The sequence below is a fragment of the Musca autumnalis genome, unplaced genomic scaffold (genome assembly GCF_047663935.1).
Source record: "Musca autumnalis isolate F117 unplaced genomic scaffold, ASM4766393v1 scaffold_1, whole genome shotgun sequence".
Taxonomy (NCBI): domain Eukaryota; kingdom Metazoa; phylum Arthropoda; class Insecta; order Diptera; family Muscidae; genus Musca; species Musca autumnalis.
The window spans coordinates 299,845,334-299,869,029 of record NW_027411644.1 but is presented as its reverse complement, the minus strand read 5'-3'; the positions used below and the strand labels follow the sequence as shown (position 1 = coordinate 299,869,029).

The 23,696-nt window shown below is 36.9% G+C and overlaps 1 protein-coding gene across 2 annotated transcripts in view; it reads right to left on the bottom strand.

Moving 5' to 3' along the window:
- Positions 1–302: 302 nt before the first annotated feature.
- The window catches only part of LOC141389818 (carbonic anhydrase 2-like), a 40,394-nt gene continuing 17,000 nt past the window's right edge, over positions 303–23,696 (bottom strand). The window contains exons 2-7 of one of the 2 annotated variants that reach the window (XM_073961951.1): positions 8,799–8,979; positions 7,627–7,721; positions 1,197–1,287; positions 879–1,141; positions 512–742; positions 303–444 (exon numbers count right to left, since the gene is read on the bottom strand). In XM_073961951.1, coding sequence (XP_073818052.1) covers positions 307–444; positions 512–742; positions 879–1,141; positions 1,197–1,287; positions 7,627–7,721; positions 8,799–8,811 — 831 coding nt within the window. In that variant the 5' untranslated portion in view covers positions 8,812–8,979 and the 3' untranslated portion in view covers positions 303–306. The remainder of the gene's footprint in view (positions 445–511; positions 743–878; positions 1,142–1,196; positions 1,288–7,626; positions 7,722–8,798; positions 8,980–23,696) is intronic. The other variant, XM_073961950.1, reaches the window with a different exon arrangement.

Below are 23,696 nucleotides of genomic sequence, written 5' to 3'. Positions count from 1 at the left end.
CAACATAGACATTGTGGTAGAAATGAAGGTGAGCATGATTAAACAGTATTGTTGGACAAGTGCATTCTTAACACTTTCCCTCCAAAAATATATTAATCCAATATTACGTGTTTTTACTTTTATTAGAAAACATTTATTGTAAAAAATATATAATTTGTACAACAAACCAATTTGGCTAACTTAAAATACACAAATCATATCTACTTTCCTACAAAAAATACATAAGTTAATGTACTACAACTAATTATACATATATAAATAAATGCTATTCTGTATATCCAATTAAATACTGAACAAAAAAAAAAACTATTTTCGCCAACCTAAATATTTAAATTGTATTAACGGTTTGCGATGGAAAACTTTGCGGAATCCCTTGTATTGTACGGGTCGTACATTAACAAAGGTGTTACCTTTTTCATTTAAAATATTCCAAAATTTGGGAAGCTAGAAACAAAACATAAAAAACAAAATTTTTATATGATCATTTCTAAGAACGGTGTAGAATACCTACCTCTCTATATGAAATGGGTAAAACATCCGAAAATATTATCCACGATACAGCTTCCGAACAGGGTGGTGTTGTCAATGAACCTTGATAGGTATAAAAATCTTCACGATTTATGTTGCCCAGCAAAGAACCCAAGCTAATCAAATACATGGTATCGCTGGTGGTATTGAATGTGTGAACATTTTGTAAACGATTGTAGATTACATTTAATCCTGGATAGAAGACATTTTCCGACTGTGAATGAAGAGAAAATTTAAAGTTAGGGAATGTTCATATTTCGTTCCATCATTATGGAATTTTATCATTAAGGCAATTAATATTCTATAGTTCGATTGCTTTTTTCCGTATAAGTTCCTTAACATTTTCTCACCTTTACAACTTTAAATAGCACTGCCACCACAGCTATACCATCCTCAAACTGCCGTGCTATTTCCACACTGGGATATTTGGTATTGCGATGAACAATGTGCATTTCGATATCATAACGATGACCATTTAATACATGTTCGGAACCTTTGCTCGTCGGTGAGCCCCAATGAAAGTGGACCTGTTCCACTTCGTAAACATCATCCAATAGACCGCCTCGTATATAAGGTTTATCGCCCGAAATCGTCGCAGGAATCTTAAATTCAACTAAAGGGGTGATCAGTAAATAAATAAAATTATTTAAATGACTTTTCATTCATACCTGTATGTCCATTATTATGAAGATTTATAGTTTTCGATAAGGGTGTATCGTACAAACCAAATTCCAAGGGCGGTATTAGGATGTCGACGGCCTAAAAATGAAGTTTAATAAAATAATAATTTATTGAATAACAAGGATTAAAAAGTAGCCAAATTTCCAAACATAAAATAATATCTGAATTGGTAATCGGACAGTAATTTCTACTTAATGCTGTTGTTGTTGTAAAAGTGTTTTTATTTTATTTTTGTACATTCATTTTCTGTTTTATCTGTCTCTGGGTCTATTTCCACTTCTAGGAATGTGGCTGCTTTGATGGGATGTAACCACAGATCTACTGGAGTTAGTTAGTAGGTACCCCGTGCATTCACGGGGTAGTTGTTTATGGCATCTGCCACTGAATATATCAATTCTATTTAAACCTGCTTGATAGGCCTCTCTTTCGAGATCATGAAATTCCCTCCTGACAAGTCATATGGTGATTAGGAAGAATCTTTGTCTCCTCATGTAGATGGTCCACCGAAGGCTTCAGGAGGCACCATGCCGCAGTTCCCAGGGCGGCATTGTGACAGGTTTAAATATTTTCCATCGCGTTGCACTTATATTCGCGGACCATACTGGCGCTGCATAGCATGTGGTCAACAAGGTTTCTTTATCTGCACCCCAAGTACTGCCAGCTGGGGACTTGACGACCTTGTTCCTACACCTAAGCCTGTCGCAGATAGCTGTGGCATGCGCAGTCGAATGCAAAGCTTTGAATACTCGCTCGAATTCCACTCGCGAGTGGAACTCTTCTCGAATTCTAGCAAGTTGAGGAGGGCAACTTGCCTCCACTTCCCAAACAAACAAAAACTTACCCCACCACAAAATAAACTTGCCCCACACCCACCAAGAAATTGCATCAAAAAATGTCCACCACCTCCCTGCCTTTGCCGGCATCCTTGCATGACTTCAGTAGCGGGATCACCCTGTTCATTTTCCAAACTTCGGGAACGATGTGGGTGGCTAGCGACGGGTTGAGAACTCCTCTACCAGCACATCCAGCTGTTTCAGCATTCCCATAGAGATTCTATCAGGGCCCAACGCTTTGGATGACTTAGCGTTCCTGATGACATTCCCAACTACATCCATTGTAAATTTTGATGGTTCATCCTCAGCAGGAAGGGATCTAATGTGACGTAGTACTCTTCTCTTCGCCCTGTCAATCCCGGGGTGCTGAACAAACCGTCGTTTGAAATAACTTGCGCACCTCTTCGGATCAGTCTCCAAACGTGACTGAGGTCCTGTCTTTCATCTTTCTAGGGTTCGGGAGTGATTTAACCGTTGTCCACAATTCAGTTACTCCAATGTTGCATCTCTTCACAATATTTAGCCATTTGTTCCGCTTATTTTCAGCGACCAATGTGTTGACTTCCAGTGTTCCAGACTCTGGGGTCACTGGGGATGACACGACGAAGCTCACCGTCGCCTCTGCCGGGAAGTTTGGAGTCACTTTAGGTACTCGACCAGCAGCTATATGGAACGTCCGTTTTATACTACCTGAACATCAGAAGAATTGAACAGATCTCTGAAGCGGGGATTAGTGAACTCTCTGAAACTCGGCCAATTAGCTTTCCCATGATTGCCTAAAGTGCGGCGTTCATAGTTGATAAAACAGGCGGTCTGCTGAAGGATACAATTATGGGAAGATTGTCTTATCCAAGAGAAATGACACGATGGTTTTGTATGGCGAACTGTAAAACTCTCCGCTAATTTTGACCGTGCAAAACGTAGAGCGGCCTACTCAGAATTCTTTTGGTCTATGCCGGGAGGGAGGAAAGCCCAGCATCAATATGGATGTGCTTCAGTTTGTCACATCTGCATCCACCAACTCAAACTTCGGTGATATGTAATATATGTCGGGAGTGGGTGCATATCAGTGATTTTTCTGGACTCGTCCATTTGAAGGACTACGACAGCGAGCTGGGTGAACACAGCCTCTACTGAGTCGTGACTCCCCCGCAGTTACCCCAACCGTTGCTGTTCCAATCCCTTGAAATACATCCTTTTTGCAATTTAATTACAATGGACGCCGAGGTAAGATCGAAGAAATAGTGGATTTCATGAGTCGTTTTGTCATGGTTACAACGTACTGAGGAAAAATGGTACCACAAGTGTAGATGGGCGATTAGCCTTCATATTGCATCAAGTCTTTCTTGCTTGAGCCTGGCTCTGATGACCTGTACATGGAATGTATGGGGGGGTAGCAGTCAGGTGTGGAACTGCCGAGGTAGAGTTGCTTAACGTATATATCCCGCTGATAAATAGATGTACTCAAAATTATAGGCCCAACATTAGCCCGCTTTTGGAAAGTCATAATCGTCTGATCTTGTTATATTTTCATGCTCATCATGAATTGTGGCATCCGGCCCTTGGAAATTACCAGAGGGGTATAGTGCTGGCTGAGCAGATTGATAACTCTACTTTTTGCACGGTCAATGAGGACGCCTCTACCAGAATTAGCTGAGAGTATCATAGATCTCCAGACACAACCATCGTGTCACCAGGTTTGACCAATGAAGTCACCCGGCAACCCGTCATTTCTCCTGGGTCAGACCATCTCCTTTCATCACCTTTGGACGCCGCACTTTCATCAATCTTGGGAAAGCTAATGAGAGTTTACTAATCACCGCTTCAGAGATCAGTCCAACCCCTATGATAGTCGGGTTGCAGAAAGGACGTTCCGAGAAATCATCACTGCTGCTGCCGTTCGCCATATACCTGCTGCTGCTCCGAAACTGTTTAATCTCTGCCACCCCTGTTTTCCACCCCCTCCAGAATGCATTAAGATCGTAACGTATGCGGATGATTGTACGATCATTCTTCAGGTACCTTCCCTGATGATATTTGTGTAAGGCTGAAATCCTATTTACTGATCTTAGGACCTTTTTCCACGCAAGGAATATGCAAATATCCGCCACCAAATCTACTGCCACTCTGTTTAGGACATGGACTGCAGAGGTGAACACTGAGTTGAATGTCATGGTCGATGATAGCAGAATTCCGAGGACCAAGTACCCCAAGATTCTAGGGGTCACATTCGACAGCATGTTCACATCATCCGCGCATGCCAAAGTTACCTGCGCCAAGCTGAATTGTAGGAACAAGGTCCTCATGTCTCATGGCACAATCAGAAGAAGAGCCTAGGTGACCTCAAGGCATGCAACATAGAGGATTGATTAAATTGTCACTCTCGAATCCGGGTAAGACGGACGATAATAATCCTCTCAGACCGGCAGATACTGATGTCAGAAGTCATCCAAAGCGTGGGGTTCACATTGAGTCTCAATGAAAATGATTAAGCAACTGGATGAATCCGAAGTTGAGTACTTTACAAGTGTCCCCAATTTATCTTATTTTATCAGAACCCTGGAAAGTTGGAAGGGTGGTCCCGCTACGGTAGCTAGGCAAGGATGCCAGCAGAGGCGAACCTACAGGCCAATTTCCCTTCAACTAGTAGCGAAGATTCTAGAGGCACTACTTCTCATGATGAGAAGCTGTTTTACAGTTGCCCAACATCTGCATGAATCATGGTATATCCACTCATATCACACGGTGCACCTTAACAAAATGTAAATGGGAAGTTTTTGCGGTTTCTGAAACTACAATGTTGATAGATGAGAGAAATAAAAAAAAATCGCGGTCAAAGTTTACATTTTTAGGGCTTTTTTAGGTTTTCACGATTTTGCTTGGAAACCGCAAGCCCTATAGAATGATATTAAAGAATGTGTTATAGAGTGATAATTCACTACAAGATTGTCCTTTATGATGTTTTCGTAGGTATTACCATTTCTGAGATATAGAAGTTTAAATTCTGACAATTTACTGACTGCATCGCCTCCTTATAAAACAAGGTCATAAACTTATATATCTTGTTGTAGTATTTATACCTTTCAAATCAAATACATTGTTAAAACTTTTTGTTTCGAGTTATAGCAATCAATGAAAAATATTTTATTGCTCTTTGTCGTTTTGAAACTCTTTGGAATATTATTCTTGTTTGAAAAGCCTTAGAGTATTGTTGTTTTTAATTTACAATAAACGTTTTTGTATTTGTTTTGTACACCACGGAATTTTCAATTAGGGAAATTGCGGACTCACGGTAATTCTTACTGCGTGGAATAGATACAAGGATCTTATGAGAGGATCATGGTAAAAATTGCGAAAACCAATCTTATAGAGATTTTTCACAGCTATAAAATTTTATCTAGTCACATTTCGAGAAGACTTACCGTTTTCAAGCAAATCGTGAAAACCTTACAAAAAAACCTAAACCTATGAACATTGTAGTTTCAGAAATCGAAAAAACTTCCCAGGTGTAAGCACATTTCATTAAAATTTAGTTAAGGTGCACCGTGATCAGTCGATGACTGAACAAGACCTAACGAAGGCCTTCGATACTGCCAACTACGCGCCAACTACGCCAAGAAATCGTTATATTTGTGGATTATTGTGCGATCTTAACGTCGGCCCTATTCGTCTGCCCATGTAACTGCTATTAGGGTCAAAATCAGAAGTAGGAACATGGTCATTAAGTTTCAAGTAAACCGCGAAAACATAAAAAGCCCCTAAAAATTTGAACTTTGATCGCGATTTATTTGAAACTCCCTCCTCCGCTTTTTTTGTTTTTTTATTTTTCTCATATGTGAACATTGTAGCTTCAGAATCCGCAAAAAACTTCCCAGGTGTAAGCACCTTTCATTTAATATTGGTTAAGGCGCACCGTGTACCGTTATATGGGGGGCTATACCAAAACCTGGACCTATGTCCACACTTTTTGGTGGGAAAGTTTCCTGATCTATGAGAATTTCAAATACCAAATTTCAGCCAATTCGGGCCGAAAATTTACTTAAAAATTCAAAACACCTGAAATCGCGAGGTACCGTTATATGGAGGTTATACCAAAATCTAGACCTATGTCCACAATTTTTGGTGCAGAAGGTTTCTGACTACTGGGAACCCAAATCCAATTCGGGCCGAAAATATAGACAAAATCTTCAAAATAGCAAAAATCGGGTGATACCGTTTTATGGGGGCTATAGGAAAAACTGGACCCATGTTGATGATTTTTTGGCAAAAGTATTTTTTTATTTATTTTAAACATTTAGTGAAAAAACAGATCTATCTACCCGACGATTAGAATTTTTTTTATCGTACTTTACCATACAAGTGGGACCACTGTGCAGTGTGGTATGGAAATATTATTGTCATATTGGGCCATTATTTTCCTGTTTGTGGACTGGGACCGAACGTAAGCTGCTTACTTTAAACAGTTCACTAAACCCGCTAACCCGTCTTCCGATTCATTATCGAGTCGTTGGTTGGATCGTAGGAACAGAACCAGATTAACCATATAAAGGGTGTCCCAACTAGAACGCAATTTTTAAATGAAACACAGATATTTAAAAAAATCGTGAAGCTTTATTATGTCGTAAAGTAGACAGAATGAGGTTATGTATGGAACAAGATATCGTGCACATGGCGGTTTTGCTGGCACACACGCGATCTTTTAATGAAATTTTGAATTACCGTTTTGCATAAATGCTGCGGTATTTCATTAATGCAGCGTCCAATTTCCTCTTTTAAGGCTTGAGATGTTGTCGGCTTATGCGCGTAAACCATAGGCTTCAAAAAACCCCAAAGAAAAAAATCTAAAGGTGTTAAATCGCACAATCTAGGCAGCCAATTCTGGTCTCCTAAACGCGAAATAACACGACCGGGAAATGACTGATGCAGCAATTAAATTGTTTCTCTGGCTGTATCACATGTGGCGCCGTCTTGTTGAAACCACATGCCCTCCACATTCATTTCCCTAATTTTTGGCAAGAAAAAACTGGTTATCATTTCACGATACCGAACACCATTGACTGTTTGCGCTTCACCTGCCTCATTTTCATAAAAAAAGGTCCAATGATTCCTCCAGCCCAAAAAACCACACCACACAGTGACACGTTGAGGTGCATTTGCTTCTCGTGAATCACTCGAGGATTTTAATCACCCCAAATGCGACAATGCTGCCTATTGACGAAGCCATAAATATGGAAACGGGCCTCGTCACTGAAGATGATTTTATTGTCAAAATCAGAATTTACATGTTGTCTCTTCAATACCAATGAGAATGCGTTGTTCATTCGTGTATCGCTCCATTTTTACTAACCTCGTACCTTCTACTAGCAAACAATAACAATTGTTCAAATGTCAAACAATGACACTTCGAATGGCGCCAAATTTAAAAATTGCGTTCAAGTTGGGACTCCTTCACGTTGCCTACAAACACAACTTCATTCTCCGGAACTGAACGGTCGTGCTTAAAGGGATATGCGAACTATTCTTCTTTGGCGTACTAAGATGCATGACGCACTGCACATGAATATTAGTCATTAATTATCATTACCTTTGGGGTCGATATAACTATGGGTGATTGTTTTGAGCCACCGCATTGTGGGAACTGTGTATGCCATTTCTCCGGTTCGTCATAGGTGAAATGATCTGCAAGTAAACAACGAAGTAAGCGGATGGATTAAATGAATATTTTATGTTCCTATTTATGACGATGGTCTTTTGAAAATGTTTTATGTGGGGATTTTGCAGAAATGGCAAAAATCAAAACAAAACAGATTAATATTGTTATTAAAACAGCAACAACATTAACAAACGATAACAACAACAATTAAGAATTACATGGAGATTATTATTTTTATTTTGTTTATTATTGCAACAATAGTTTGCACATAATTACATTTTATGGTTTTAGTCGTCAGTCATGTCAAAGCCTAAACGCTTGCATGATAATTTTTGATCGTGATAAGCGTTTGTTTTTTCCTCTCTTGGTTTTGGAGCTACTGTCATTCATGTTTGTGTGTTTGAGGTCTTACGTTCCTGTTTACAGGTATTACTGTAAACGTTTATATGTCTATTATGTGGACGGACGGATCGGCCTGTGCGATCTGCATATGATGTGGCATGTGGCGTTTGAGCGTTAGAGGTTTCCTAACTCGTTTTTTGATGTAGTTTGAAGGAAAAAAACACGCGCTGTGAAACAATTTCAAATGTTTGTCTTACTAAACTCGTATGAACTTATTTGGTAGTTGGGGATGCTTTAATTTTATTGCTGGAAATAAAATTTGTGCTGCCAACAACAACAAAAAATCCATATTGTATTTTAAGCGGTTAACTGCTGTATTAAATGCTTCTGTTAGTTAAGAGACACGCAATGTTAAAGAAAATTGTAACATTTTGGAATGACAGGCAGTTCGGCTGGTTGGAAGAATGAATAGGTAAATGTTCAAATTAAAAATTATGCAAAGTTAGTTCAAATACAATAGACGAGTGTTTTGGGTAATTTGGTAATGTATTTTCCAATAACACATTGCAACCTCTAACTGCTGCTAACTAAATAACCTTATAATGGGTTATTTAGTTAGCGGCAGTTAGAGGTTGCAATGTGTTATTGGAAAATACATTACCAAATGTTTCTCGTGGTGCATCCTGGGTAACGCTAAATTAACTACAACGAAACGGAAGCCAAAGAATCAAGTTTTATTCAATACAGTAATTTCTGGTTACCTGCATCATTCATAGCTGCATTTTGGCGTTACCTGACCCAAAATCTGTTTATAGGCAACTATTCTCTAGATTCCGTTCAAGATATTATGTTTTAGTGCACATTCAATAGCTGCATTTTCGGCATAGCTGCATCAAAATTTTGGTGATTTTACTTCAATTTGGTTGTAAAATTTACATAAATCTGCACAAGAAAATTTTTTAAATTTATTGCGAACTCAAAACAAGGATAAAATGCAACCACTCTGATTTGATTGATAAGAAGTGTGTAAAACAAATACAACATAAGAAAAGATAATGACTTGTAAAAATTGTAACGTTTTCTCTCCCGAACTTGAAATTTCTCTCACTTTATTATTTCAACATTGCTTATAGCTGCACATCATATGCACGTAAGTAATTTTGAAGAAATCGGCCTTGTTGGGCAGGGGGGATTGCTGCACAAGAAGTCGTGCAATTTTTGATTGTGCATCAACCGAAGAGAGCCTCCTGGCTTAAGAAGAAAAGATACTCAGAGTTTACAAGAAATGTCGAATAAACCCCAACAAATTGATAAATAAAAAGAAAAGAAAAAAACTGTCCGATTCTCAGTTGAACATATGTCTGATATCCGTATTGATATCTAGCCAAGAAAATTATATATACATGAGCAACAAAAAAACAAGTAAGAAAAGTCTATAGTCGGACGGAGCCGACCATGGGATACCCTATACCACTATCCCTGAACCATCGCTCTCCACGGAATTTCTTTTCAATGATTGTGAAAATTTAATTATCAAATATCAGAGATGTAATGTATAATACTTATGACCAAAACCAAAAAGTTATCTAGCATGACAAAGACATTTTTGTAGCAGGAAAGGAAAATTTAGTTCACACAAACTAAAATGTAATGAAACCCACTTATGTAGTACTACTACTTCCGTTGTTTAACCGCTACGTTATTGAAATTTTTACCAATTTCACACAAAAGTTTCAGTCCATTGAATCCGCTAAGTATTATCTGATCTTCACGTTGATTTGTACGCTTCTTCTTCATCATAAACTCAAACTTTGTTTAAAATTTTGCGAGTTATTATTTTGACCTACAGAGCCGCTACAAAATTGGTTAAAATTTTGTTTTTGGTCCATTTCATCCCCTGAACATTTCACGATCATCACCAAAAACTAATCATTTCTATTCTGGCCCGAACCCAACCTCCTTAAAAAATTCGTTACAATCGGTCCATAATTGCGGCCTTAAGCTTGTTTGCAATTTTTAATGGACGGACGCACATCGCTAAATCGCTTTATCTCGTCGAGATATGACGAATATTTCGTGGTGTTACATAAACTTTTGGAGGGACAATATGTAGCATGGGATAAAAATGTGGTTCTCTACACAGAACCCATTATATATTAGGCATTAGGCCCGTTATCTAGCAAACACTTTATTGCAATTTACATCAGAGGAAAGGTCAGTAGTTTTTTCGCATATGTAGGCTACTTTGCGAAATATATATGTCCTCAAGGAATTAAAATATCGACCAAAAATAAAATTTTTATATTTTTCATACAACTGTAATGGTCCATTTGACCCGCTAAAGAATATCAGATCATCATTCAAAATTGTAGGCATCTTTTTCGACCCATACTCTTACCCGGTGCAAAATTTCGTGACTATTGATGTATAATTGCGACTTCTAGCGAGTTTATTATTACACTACAAACAAATAACGGAATATATTAGGCTGTAACTCTGTTATCTGATCATGCCCACCAACATAATTGGCATCAATTGAAAGGTCAAGCAATCCACTTTCAAGTTTATCTCACTTGTCCGGAATGTCACTTCCAGGAATTAAGATATAAGCTGTATATTAAAAATGTTCACAATTTTCACACAAAAGTTTTGGTTCATTTAACCCTCTAAATATTATCCGATCGCCATCTCAAGTTGCAAGCTTCTTCTTTGTCATATACTCTTACCTTATTTAAAATTACGCGTTGATCGGACTATTATTGAGACCTACAGAGCCGCTACAAAATTGGATAAATATTATGTTTTTGGTCCATTTCGTCCGCTAAATATTTAACGATCATCACCAATAAGAATAGGGATCTATTCTGATCTGAACCCGACCTCCACACAAAATTTCGTGACGATCGGTCCATAATTGCGGCCTGGAGCGTGTTTACAATTTATAATGGACAGACGGACGGACGGACGGACAGACACACATCTCAAAATCGCTTTATCTCGTCGAGATATGAAGATTGGTATACCACATTGGGGGTCTCCGACGAATATTTCGCGGTGTTACATGAATTTTTACCAAAACAAACTTATAATACCCTTTTCCACATTGTGGTATAGGGCAGGGACGTACGCAGGGGGGGGGGGGGGGGCACTGGGGGCCCGGGCCCCCCCGAAATGGTTTGGTCGACTACAATTTTTTGAGCTACTTTAACAAATTATTACGATTTTTTTCTCTAAAATAATTTTTGTTTTTAAAATTTCAAATGAAAACTGATATTGTTCTGAAGGTTCTGTACTGAAAATGTACTTTGTCTTCAAGTGGTCTAAGAAATATTCAATTTTTTTTTGTTTGAATACTCTTTTTAGAGAATCTTCCAGTAAAACTGAATTCCTTCTTTATGCCATGCCAGTGTTTTGGAATTCTGTAATGAATATAAAACTTGTTGCTAAACAGTGGGATAAAATAATGGAGGAAAATGTATTGTTGTGCATTATAAAGTGATAATATCTGCTACAAATAGCGTGCCCATCTGAATTTTTTCCTATCAGTAACAAATTTGTAGCTGAAAACAACCGTAAACGAAATTAATGCTCAAACTTTCGTTATATGGTATTGTATTAAAATCTGCTGTTATTTGTATTGTATATTACAGTGCTCTTGAAACAACTTTAAATGAAAGAAGCTTAGATGAGAAAATAAAAAAAAAATAATTTTTAGGGTTTTTAGGTTTTGCTGGGAAACCACAAGCCCTATCAAAATGGAACCACAGAAAATTTTGTAGCAGTGAAATTTCTCTACAATATTGTTTATAAATAATATTTTCGTAGTTTTTACCAATTCTGAGATATAGAAGTTCAAATTTGAACAATTCACTGACTGTATCGTCTCCTTATAAAACAATGTCAGGACTACAATTTCCTAACTTATACTTATATATCTCAAAAATGGTACAACCGAGTAAAAAAATTACGAATCCCAATCTTGTAAAGAATTTTCACCGCTATACGATTTTCTGAAGTCCCATTTCGACAAGATTTACTGTTTTGAAGCAAATCGTGAAAACTTAACAAAAATAAAAAAACTAAAAATGTGACCTGAACTTCTATATCTCAAAAATGGTAAAACCTAGGAACAAATGAAACAAATTTTCAAAGTTACAACATTTTCTTTAGCCTCATTTCGATAGGACTTGTGGTTTCTAAGCAAAATCGCGAAAACCTAAAATAAACCTAAAAATTTGAACTTAATTAAAATTCCCTCCAGCGATTTTTTCTTGTTTTTGGATTTTTCTAATCTATGAACATTGCTGTTTCAGAATCCACAAAAAAATTCCCAGTTGTAAGCTCCATCCATTTAACGGTGGTTCAAGAGCACCGTGATATTGAACCCTCAGTCATTAGGCTAACGATAAAAATGTACCTTATCGAAATAATGTTCTTAGACTAATCATATTTTTTGACGAAACACGCGTCAAACAATTTGGAGCCGATTTATCCCAGTTCGTTCGTCTGTCTGGCTCGTGCCCATTATAACTCTCGGATAGATCAACAGAATTGGTCAAAATTTTGAATCTCGCAATATTTTGTCCAAACTTCCTTTGTACACCAGACTTCAAAATGTTTCCCTAAAATCTTGAGCAAAGTCCAATCCGATTTTTTCGAGACCTAGAGTAGGTTCGAATATGGATTACATCGATTCACTCCTTCAGATACCTTCTACACAAAATTTCAATTATCCGATTTGACCGAAACATCCTAAAATTACGTACATATCAAATTCTGAAAATTCTTGGCTATACAATTTATAGAAAAAAATTGGCTTTTAGCCCGTATTCGATCTGTCTATATATAAAAGTCTCAACTCATACAGGCTGAGGATATATCTCTGTAGGCAAACCCGACTGTTACTTTTTACTTGTTTTCTAGAAAACACAAATTATGAATTTTCATAAGTTTGACAGAAGTGATTGGTCGTTGGAAAGTTTGTAAAGTTTGTACAATTAAGATAGAAATAAGGGGCAACAACAACCATTGATGTATCAGATGGATTTTTTTCGCCTTAAACTATTTTTTTCAGGATTTAGCTAAAATGTTGCCGAGCTTTTTTTAGAGATATTTTTCGACCATGTGTTAGCGCAGTCTCAAACAGTACTGCGAGTTGGATTCGGAGTCTATGAGTCATAGATTGCATCGCCCGGATCCTGATATTTTTTTCTTTTTTTAATGTAATTTTCTGAATTATTAGTTGGCTTTCACGGACTCTATCACTTCTTGTAAAATAGTAAAGCTTTGGTGTTTATATGCACTTAAAGAATATTTTTTTCTTACAATAATACAAAACTTTTTTAATGGCGAACTGAAGTTAGTGTGTGATAAAGAAGAAACGGCGTTATGTTCGGATCGAACTGTTTATATCCTCCAAACAATGTATATATCTATTCGACATATTCGCGAATGCAATCCCTGCGTTCGAACGTGGATCTATTTTCACCACTTTTTGCATGGAAGTTCTCCCAACAAAATGATTTCCAAAATCCATATTACTGACGATATTTTTTAAAACAATGCTAATAGCCTCGAATATAGAAAATGTTTCGAAAGCTATTCGCTGCGTGATTTAGAACCCAAAATGCCAAATAACACGTAATGTGGTTGAAAATTCTGGGATACACCAAAACGTACATCTATATGGGTAATATTAATTTGAAAGATTTTTTAGTTATGTTCTGTTGGAGAATTTGGTTAAAAACTTTTCATCCAAGGACTGATATATTATAATCAGTTCCAAATTTCAATCTTGTATCTAAAATATTGCGATCTCTCTCTTTTGAATGTATATACTTTGTGGCAATATTGAATATACATAAAATTAATTAATACCCCTTTAAAATAGCTTTACGTAACGATACACAACATTTTTAATTTTCATGATTTTTGGTCAAGTTGGGCCCCCCCCGAAATGAAATCCTGCGTACGTCCCTGGTATAGGGTATAAAAAAAAAAAGATTAAAAGAAACCAGAAACCACCTAAGCACACATAATTGAACAAATGGCAAAATCAAATAAAGCAGTAGCACCACAGGTCCGAGTATGCCAACTAAAAATTGAAGGCATCAGCAATGCTAAGTCAGACTATCTGTCCCGCATACTGGCAGATAAAAAAATTGACGTTGTCCTAGTACAGGAAACCCACACATCATCCCAGCAAATATTAGACAACAGAGGCCACATCCCAGCTATAAACTTTTAGCAGCCATCAACCACCCAAAATACGGTATCGCGACGTACATCCATAACAACATTAGCGGCGCCGAGGTTATCCAATGTGCAGACGAAGGTGATATATCCCTAATCACAACACGAATTCAAGGTCTGGCATATCACTAATAGATACAAACCTCCTGCTATATTTTGGTCTGAAAATGTACTTCCCACTTATCCCCATCCAGCTATATATTGTGGAGATTTTAACAGCCACCATAGCCTCTGGAGGTACGTCAACGAAGGCGAAAATCTTGAACAACTATCCCAATGGGCCGAAATGAACGAATTGCACCTGCTATTCGACGCAAAAGATCCCGGAAGGTTTCACTCGGCGAGATGAAACCGCGATTACAATCCTGACTTATGTTTTGTATCCTGCGTTAACGGCACACCGCTCCATGCATCAAGACATATACTCCCCAAGTTCCCACAAAGTCAACACCGGCCAGCTATAATAAATATCGGTGTTACAATATCAGCCATACGGTTCAACCCAAAGCCAAGATGGAACTTTAGGAAAGCCGACTGGTCGAAATGCACAACAAAACTTGATTGCGACATCAGATTCATCCCTCCAACTGCAAAGAATTTCGATCGAATCACCGGACTTATCATCGCAACAGCAAAAAAGTGTATCCCCCGTGGTTACCGAAAAGATTTCATACCTTGCTGGAACGAAGAAAGTGAACGTCTTCTGGAAGAGTTCCGTTCCACACAAAGCCAAGAAGTTGCAGATGAATTAATAAAAAGCCTTGACGAAGCTAGAACATCGGAGTGGGTCAACAGTATGAACTTCAAGCACTCCAGTCGCAAAGCTTGGAGTCTCCTACGAAAGCTCGGAGCTGCTAACCCTCCTCCAACTTAAAACCCATCTGCGAATGCAAATGCCATCGCTTCACATACAATAAAACTATCTAAAGCCGATCAAGACAAACCATTTTCATGCAAAATCAACCTCGAAGTCAAACAACTACGCAACAACACAACCCCAAACGATCTCTATTCACATCCTGTCTCTACATCTCAAATCGACCAAGCTCTCTCAAAAATAAAACTAGGAACAGCCGCCGGCGTCGACTGCATCTACCCTGAATTTATTCTACACAGCGGACCACGTACGAAAGCATGGCTCGCAAGATTTTACACAGATATTCTGCACTCTGGCTACCTCCGCCGCTCCTTTAAAAGATCAAAAGTAATCGCGCTTTTGAAACCAGGTTAAGATCCAGCGGTCCACGTTTAGGTATAGCCCAATAAAACGGTACCTCCCGTTTTTTTATTTTTATGGTTTTAGTCATATTATCGAAAATGGCTGGAACCTGGGTTTTAATATTCTTTGAGGCTACAAAACTTTCCCCAGAAATGTGTCGGTATAGGGTACAGGTTTTGATATAGCCCCATACTAGAGTTGCGTCGTTCATGAACGAACCGGCTCAAAGGAACGATTCCGTGAAAAGAACGAACGGATCCGTATTCAGCTCATTCTTTTATATCGTTCATTTAGATCCCCGATGGACGAGTCATTGCTGCTTACAAAATTAGCAGCATTGGTTTTGCAGTCAAACTCTAAACAAACGCTGCGTTAGCGCAAGCAGCACACATTTCCACACAAAACAAACAATGATTCAGAGAGCTACTCTCGCTCAGTAACTCACCTCATTCAGTAGCACATCTCGGTCATATCTTTCTTTTGCATCATTCGTTCATCTGGTTCTTTCATATCAAAACCAACACGACTACGTTCAGAAACAAAACCACCCCCATTAGCACACAAACAAGCAAGTAACACAACAGTTGTGTCATTCGTGAACGAACATTTTCAAAAGAACGATTCTGTGAAAAGAACGACGGAGTCGTATGCAGCAGGGAACGAACGACGTCAAAAGAAAATAATACAGTCAAATGTATTGTTGAACGAAAAAGAGCCAACGAACGAAGTAAACGACCCGGATCTTTTTGGTGAACGGAATGAAAAAGATCGATCAGCTCAATGAACGAGATTGCCCAACACTACAAAATACCCCTCTGTAATGTTGGCGACATTTCCTGGGTATTTCACCCATGTAAAACTTTTCTCCAAGTGGTGTCTTAGGACACGGCGTTCGGACTCGGCAATAAACAGTAGGTCCCATATCATTGAGCTAATATGAATCGGGATGCACTCATTGATGTGAGAGAAGTTTCCCTTGCCCCGTCTGGGTGTTTGTGGAACAATTATTATTATTACTAAACCAAATTACCCTACAAGAATGGGTAAAATTGGGTATATAGCCTTCCTTTGGGGATATACAACATTCTTGCAAAGAAGTGTTGTTATAGGACGCATAGAAGGGGTATATCGGGTTCTCAGATTGGAAGGTACTACGGCACCGCTCGTTGTGAAACTTTTTAAAGGATCTGTTTGCTCTAGTGACTATAACTTGTTATTTTGGATTCTTAAGCTGAAAGCACATACAACGTTTGAGTAAAGTTTTGCGTTGGGCGTTGACAAAAAAACAACAACAACAGGGCGACGCCGACATCAAAGTCCGGCGTTGATGTGTTTGCCGGCATATATTTCAAATGAATTTGAATTTAACGGCATCATGCCCAACAGTGTAAAAACGGCCAAAACGACACAAAACTTTTCTCAAACGTTGTATGTGTTTTCAGCTTCAAAGGGTAGAACAGCTCCACGAAGAAAATGATCAATATAGGTTCATATTTTGGTTGGTATTCTCAATGAATGGAATGATACCAAATGGAATGACTGACTGTAAAATGGTATATCAGATTTTGAATGTGTATAAAACACCTATGTTTCATTGGTTTCAACCCTTGTTTAAAAAAAGCTATGGCTGATTTCCGTATCGTCAGATGCTTTGCAAATGTCTGAAGATGTCTTAAGTATTGTATTTCATAAACAAAATGTTTCTATTTTACTTCAATACATCTCGTGGTGGAGGGTATAATTAAGTAGCATTTTCGTAGATGGCAAAAGAAACTTAAAAAGTATGGAGAAAAAAAATTATAACGTTGTATCAACGACTACTAAACGTGCGCGAAGGTACGGCATTAAATATTGGGACATTTCGGGGCCCATACCTCAGGATGTATTGATTAAATTTTTAACACGATTCGAGAAGTTATTTTTAACTGGATTAAAGCCCAAAAGTGTTGAAGTATAGCATTTTCCAGGAAAAAAATATATATCTTCGTAATAGCGTTCCCGATGAAAACCTGCTGACAAAAAAGTTTCAAAACTAGATTATAATTTTGCAAAAAAATTTGAAACATTGCGATGAGCAATATAAGATAACTTCGATAGTTATCGTGTACACGATTTTAGGGAAAAGTATTAATGTTTGTAGGGAATGTACCTGAAAGAGTTGACCGATTTGTCCCATCTTCGAACTTGATCTATTACGAGGTACAAAGTGTGGACCAAATCGGTTGATCCTTTTGGGAGCTATCATGTTCGCAGGCAGACGAACAGAACTAAATCGAATCCAAATATGTAGTCTTAAACGGATTTCGTCCAAGTATACTTGGGGTCCAACATTTTTCGAAGGTTGAGATATCGGCTCATTACGTTCAGGGTGCGTTGCACAGATGTAGGGTGTTCATCAAAATTGCACAGATGTAGGATGTTTGGTGCATCAAATACCTCAAATCGGCCGAAAATATATATGGGAGCTATATCCAAATCTGAACCGATTTCGTTATAATTTGGCACATTTATATATAGACCTAATTCCGTCATATATTCCAAATTTCATCAAAATTGGACAGATATAGCGTGTTCGGTGCATCAAATACCTCATATCCGCCGAAAATATATATGGGAGCTATATCCAAATCTGAACCGATTTTCACCAAAGCAATAGCGTTCTTCCGACGGCTTAAAAAAATGATTTTTCCAATTTTCAGCCAAATCGGACAATAAATGCGACCTGTACGTTGCGAACTGACGCACATGCATAAATCGACTGAGAAAGTGAGTCTATGCATATCCCTAGAAGGAACTATGTATTTGTATGTTACATACAAATGCACTAACACATAACACCCCTTACCACAGTGTGGTGAAGGGTATAAAAACCGAGAGATTTGTACAAATTTTTTGACTCTGTATTAAAAATGCCAAATTTTTGATTCTTGTTCCACCTATTAAATCACTTTGTAAACCGGTCTGAGGTGGAGCACCACAGGGCTCTCTTCAACAACACCTGCTACAAAATATGTTAGTATGCAACACGCCCGAGGCTCATCGGAGAGCTTAATAATGCATATCGTTGGGCACTCACCTTAGAACTTTGTATATGTGGGGCCTCAAGTTTAACATGTGAAATTGCTGGCCGACTCTGAAAATAGGGCATTATTTCATCGCGGTATTGCACAAAGACAGATATCTACGTGGGGGTTATATTTTGGAAAACGCTTAAATTGAAGATGAAAACTATTTTATCACTCAATGGTGATTCATCAAACCGAATTCAACTGTTCCATAGAAAGAGCTTGTCAGATATATAGTTTCCTAAGTTTTCACAATCTGATTCTTCATCTAGTCAAACAAAATGGAAATGGTGTTAGAAGTCATTGCTGACGTATTGCTTTGGTATGTGCAAAACAGCGTATGCAGAGCATGCGGAGAAGACGACAAAATGTTGGAACATTTTCTCTGTCACTCTGCAGCCTTCGCGACTCTGAGAAACCAACGCCTAGGTTATGATACTATACAAGAACTCAACCAAATTGGGGCAAACGAGTCCAAAAACTGAAATCTTAGATACATTTTTGTATCCCTAATTTTTGGGCGGTTGGGTATCTTTGGAACAGAATCGGAGAAAAAAGTATAAAACATGAATATTTTCAAATGTTTTTTGCTATTTGCACCTTTAAGAAGCGTTCATAGACATTTCGCATGTTCCAGAAAGTTGTTCATTTGTGTCTTTGCTATATTATTGTAGTTGGTTGTTTTCTTGAACATTGAACGTTTTAGTATCTGTGGATCAGAACCAGAGAAAACAGGATAAAAATCCCATTTACTTTGTTATTTTGACCATTTAGAACGGTCTGTACAGAGTTTATATGTTCTAGAAAAATGTTTATTGGGATCTGAGGTACATTTTTGTAGTTGGTTGTTTGCTTCAAATTTGATCAGTTTGATAGCTGCAGACCAAAACCCGAGAAAATTTTTGTAAAAGAAATTTGACCTTGGCGATTTTGACCTTGCAGATGAAGTTTGATGGATTATATGTTTCACAATTTTTGTGTGTCAGAATATGGTTAATAATTTTTGTGTTGCACAGTGTAATCACAAAACATCTCCAACTAAAACTGTCAACATAGGTCCATGTTTTGGTATAGCCACCATATAACGGTGCCTCCCGATGTTTGGTATTTTGAGGATTATAGCTAAAATTTTTCACCGAACTACCTGTAATTTCACTTTTGGGGTTCCCAGTGGTCACAAAATATCTTCACTAAAAACCGTCAACATAGGTCCATGTTTTGGTATAGCCCCCATATAACGGTACGTCCCGATTTTCGGTATTTTGAGGATTTTAGGTACAATTTTTGACCGAACTACCTGTAATTTGAAAGTTGAGTTTCCTAGTAATCACAAAATATCTCCACCGAAAACTGTCAACATATGTCCATGTTTTGGTATAGCCCCCATATAACGGTACCTCTCGATATTCGATATTATGTGGATTTTAACTACACTTTTTGACCAAAGTACCTACAATTGAACATTTGAGGTTCCCAGTGGTCACAAAACATGTTTTGGTACCTCCCGATCTTCGGTATTTTGAGGATTTTAGCTACAGTTTTTGACCGAACTACCTGTAATTTGACAGTTGAGGTTCCCAGTGGTTACACAACATCTCCACTTAAAACTGTCGGCATAGGTCCATGTTTTTGTATAGGCCCTATATAAATTGTCAACATAACGGTGCCTTCCCATTTTCGGTATTTTTGACCGAACTATCTATAATTCGAAAAGTGTCTACATATGTGTTGGTAGAGCCCCCATATAACGGTATCTCCCTATTTTCGGTTTTTTTTTTGGATCTTGGCGACAATTTTTGACCCAAGTATCTACAATTCAAATTTAGCCCCATATAAGGTTCCCGACTGATTCAATACATGTTTTATAATTTTTTTAGCTTATTTAGGTATCAGTGGTCACAAAATATCTCCGCTTAAAATTGTGGACAGGAAAGAAAATAATTATTCCGTTTTACTTCAGAATATTTTATTGTGGAGGATATAAAAAGATCGGCCCGGCCGAACTTAACACTTTTTTACTTTTTTTTAATTAATTTCTCTCTGGAATCGAGCTTAATGAGCGTTATTTTTGCAAGTGAAAAAGGAAAACCGAAGATTCGAACCCAACCCTGTGCTTTTAAAAAAGTTTGCCTATTATGCCAAAGATCAGTTTTAATATCAATTTTAATTGATTGCTTAAGCTGAAGTATTCCCCCAATGGCTTAACTTCATTTGTTACCCTCTATTACAGAGAGTACTGGGGCCTAATTATGTGATTCGATATCGAGTTGTTTCGACCTGAGTACTCAAAGTTGGGATGACAACACTCGTTATCGAGTAAAATTATCGAATAATTGAGCATAAATTTGCGAGTAATTTCTCGAGGCCAAATTGCCTATCGTAAACAAATAAAATGAAAGATTTTTTATTGTCTTTTTGTTTAAAATGTAAAAATTGTTGTTTGTTGTCGTTTTATAGAAGAAAAACGATGTTAGTAAATAATTGGCAGCATTTTTTAGACAATATAAAAAGAGAAATTGCGAAAAGTCGTTTTTATAAATTGTGATAAATTTAGAATCAAAATGCAAGCAATCATTAACCATTAGTTTTGCAGTCATTAAAAAAAGTTGAAAAATAAGCATTTTTGCAAAACAGAAAAAAATATTTTATATTAATAGCCTTTATTTTATAAGTGAAGTACATTATAAATATTTCATCCCCCGTTGTTTACCAAAGGAAATATTCTCTCAGAGAGGCTAATGCAAAACACCCACCAAACTCTCTCTCATTTATTTTGAGAGAGGATTATTAAGGTAGATGTACTAGCAATCTGTTACTACAATGTCAAAAAGATTTTGCAAGAATTAATCATTTTCTTTTTTTCTTAGCACAATTTTATTCAGAAATTATTATTCAATGTATTGTTATACAAACATTTACATTTTTCATTCATAGTTTTGTTTTTATAGTTCTTGCTTTCAAACAAACACCATTTTTTACATCTACCTTCATAATATTCCCTATAGTACACATAGGTTTTCATAGTTCGATTACCGGTTACTCTCGAAACATTCGATCAACGACTTCGATCGAATCTCGTCATGCCGCTTTTTTATCGTGTCGAAATCTTTTTCACGAGCAAATACTCGATCGAATCGAATAACGTAATTAGGCCCCTGTTTTTCAAAACAACCTGACAGTGTTGCAAAATTTTACTAATCGCTACCAATATCATGATTTCATCCCGGCGAAGGGAATTATCAATTGGCTTTTTCAGCTTTTTGAAATGATGCCTTTTTTAGCGAAAAACCGAACTCTTTAAGTGTCTAGTATTATCAAATAAATGAGAATCACACTCTCTTTTCGGCTTTTCAAAAAAACATCAGAACAAGAATATTTGCAAACAACTAGCAGCACGTATCAACTAAGAGCTCATCGAGTTCTGTAAGTTGAAAAAACATCATCACAGTTGCCTGTGAGTGATTGTTGTTGGAATGTATATAAACTCCCTTGCGCGTGCCATTCGCTGTTTTTTGTTTGTTTTGTTTATTGTTGAAGATTCAATCTCATTTGATTGCTTAAGCTGTTACCCTCTATTACAAAGAGTAATGTTTTTCAAAACGAACTGACAGTGTTGCAAAATTTTACTGATCGCTACCAATTTCATGACTTCATCCCGGCGAAGGTTTTTCGCTATAAAGGCATCATTTCAAAAAGCTGATAAAGCCAATTGATAATTCCCTTCGCCGGGATGAAATCATGATATTGGTAGCGATCAGTAAAATTTTGCAACACTGTCAGTTCGTTTTGAAAAACATTACTCTCTGTAATAGAGGGTAACAAATGAAGTTAAGGCATTGGGGGAATACTCCAGCTTAAGCAATCAAATGAGATTGAATATTCAAAAATAAACAAAAAAAAAAAAAATAAAAAAATAATTTTAATTAATTTTTCGTTGGAATCGAGCATAATGACCTCTTATTTTTGCAAGTGAAAAAAGGAAAGCCGAAGATTCGAACCCACACAACCAGTTTTTAACAAATGATAAACTTTTGACTAAAACTAAAAATATAAAAAAATAAAATAAAAATTTCAAAAGTTGGAATTTTATCCCAAACTCCTTACCAATTTAAGCTTAAGATGTCGAACAAAATATTATTATTTTTTTTAATGTTACAGGATTTCGGTTAGGAAAAAACGGTCTTAAATCGCGTGTATACAATACTTAAATTTTGGGCGGAAGAGACATTATCCATTCGAGAAATCTTATTATTTAAAGAAGGCTTTGCAATATAATAAAAAAATATAACCCTAACGTACCCCCATCTCTTAAATTCTTCAAATATTAAAGTATAGTTTAATATAAGAGAAACATTTCTGTCAATATAGACACATAGTTAACTTTAATTAAAAAAAAAAAATACAAAACAAATATGTACCTCTATCGTGGTACAACATACATAAATACACATCTCCGTACCACTTAAGAAAGAAAGTAACCTTTTTGTTAAATAAATACATATTATTTAAAAACTCATAGTTTGTCATCCACATAAATAGTTAGCTAATTTGTTCAATTATCAAAACTAAAGCCATAATGTTACAAATTCAAATATAAACAAACAAAAACACACGTGGTTCAAAACAATGTATGTATTATATAATTTTGACTGGTAACAAAAATCACTAACAAGGCAGAATTTATGTCGCAAAGAGAGCAGCACACAAGCGCACATTTCTGTTCACTCCATTTAAATACTAAACCAATTAGCAATGCTGCTTATCACACAATGCTACTAATCACACCATAAATTTTCACTAATTTTGCTGCATTTAATTTGTTCCATTACAATTTTCTTAATTTGTGTGAAATTTGTTTCTTTTCTTTTTGTTGTAGAGAAACTATGACGTCACAATTTTCCAAAGCTAATTTTAATGATGCCACAAGACCAACGATGGGTCTTCCATTGAGACCTGATTTTTTGCGAAAGTATTCTACACAAGCATTTAAAACGTCGAATCGAAAGCATTTTTCTTTTATCGCCAATGGGAATAATAAGCATTTAAATTTAAATACACCTGTTAATTGCAACACTCCATATTTATTTATAAGAAATATGAATATTTTCAAATTGTTACGAATA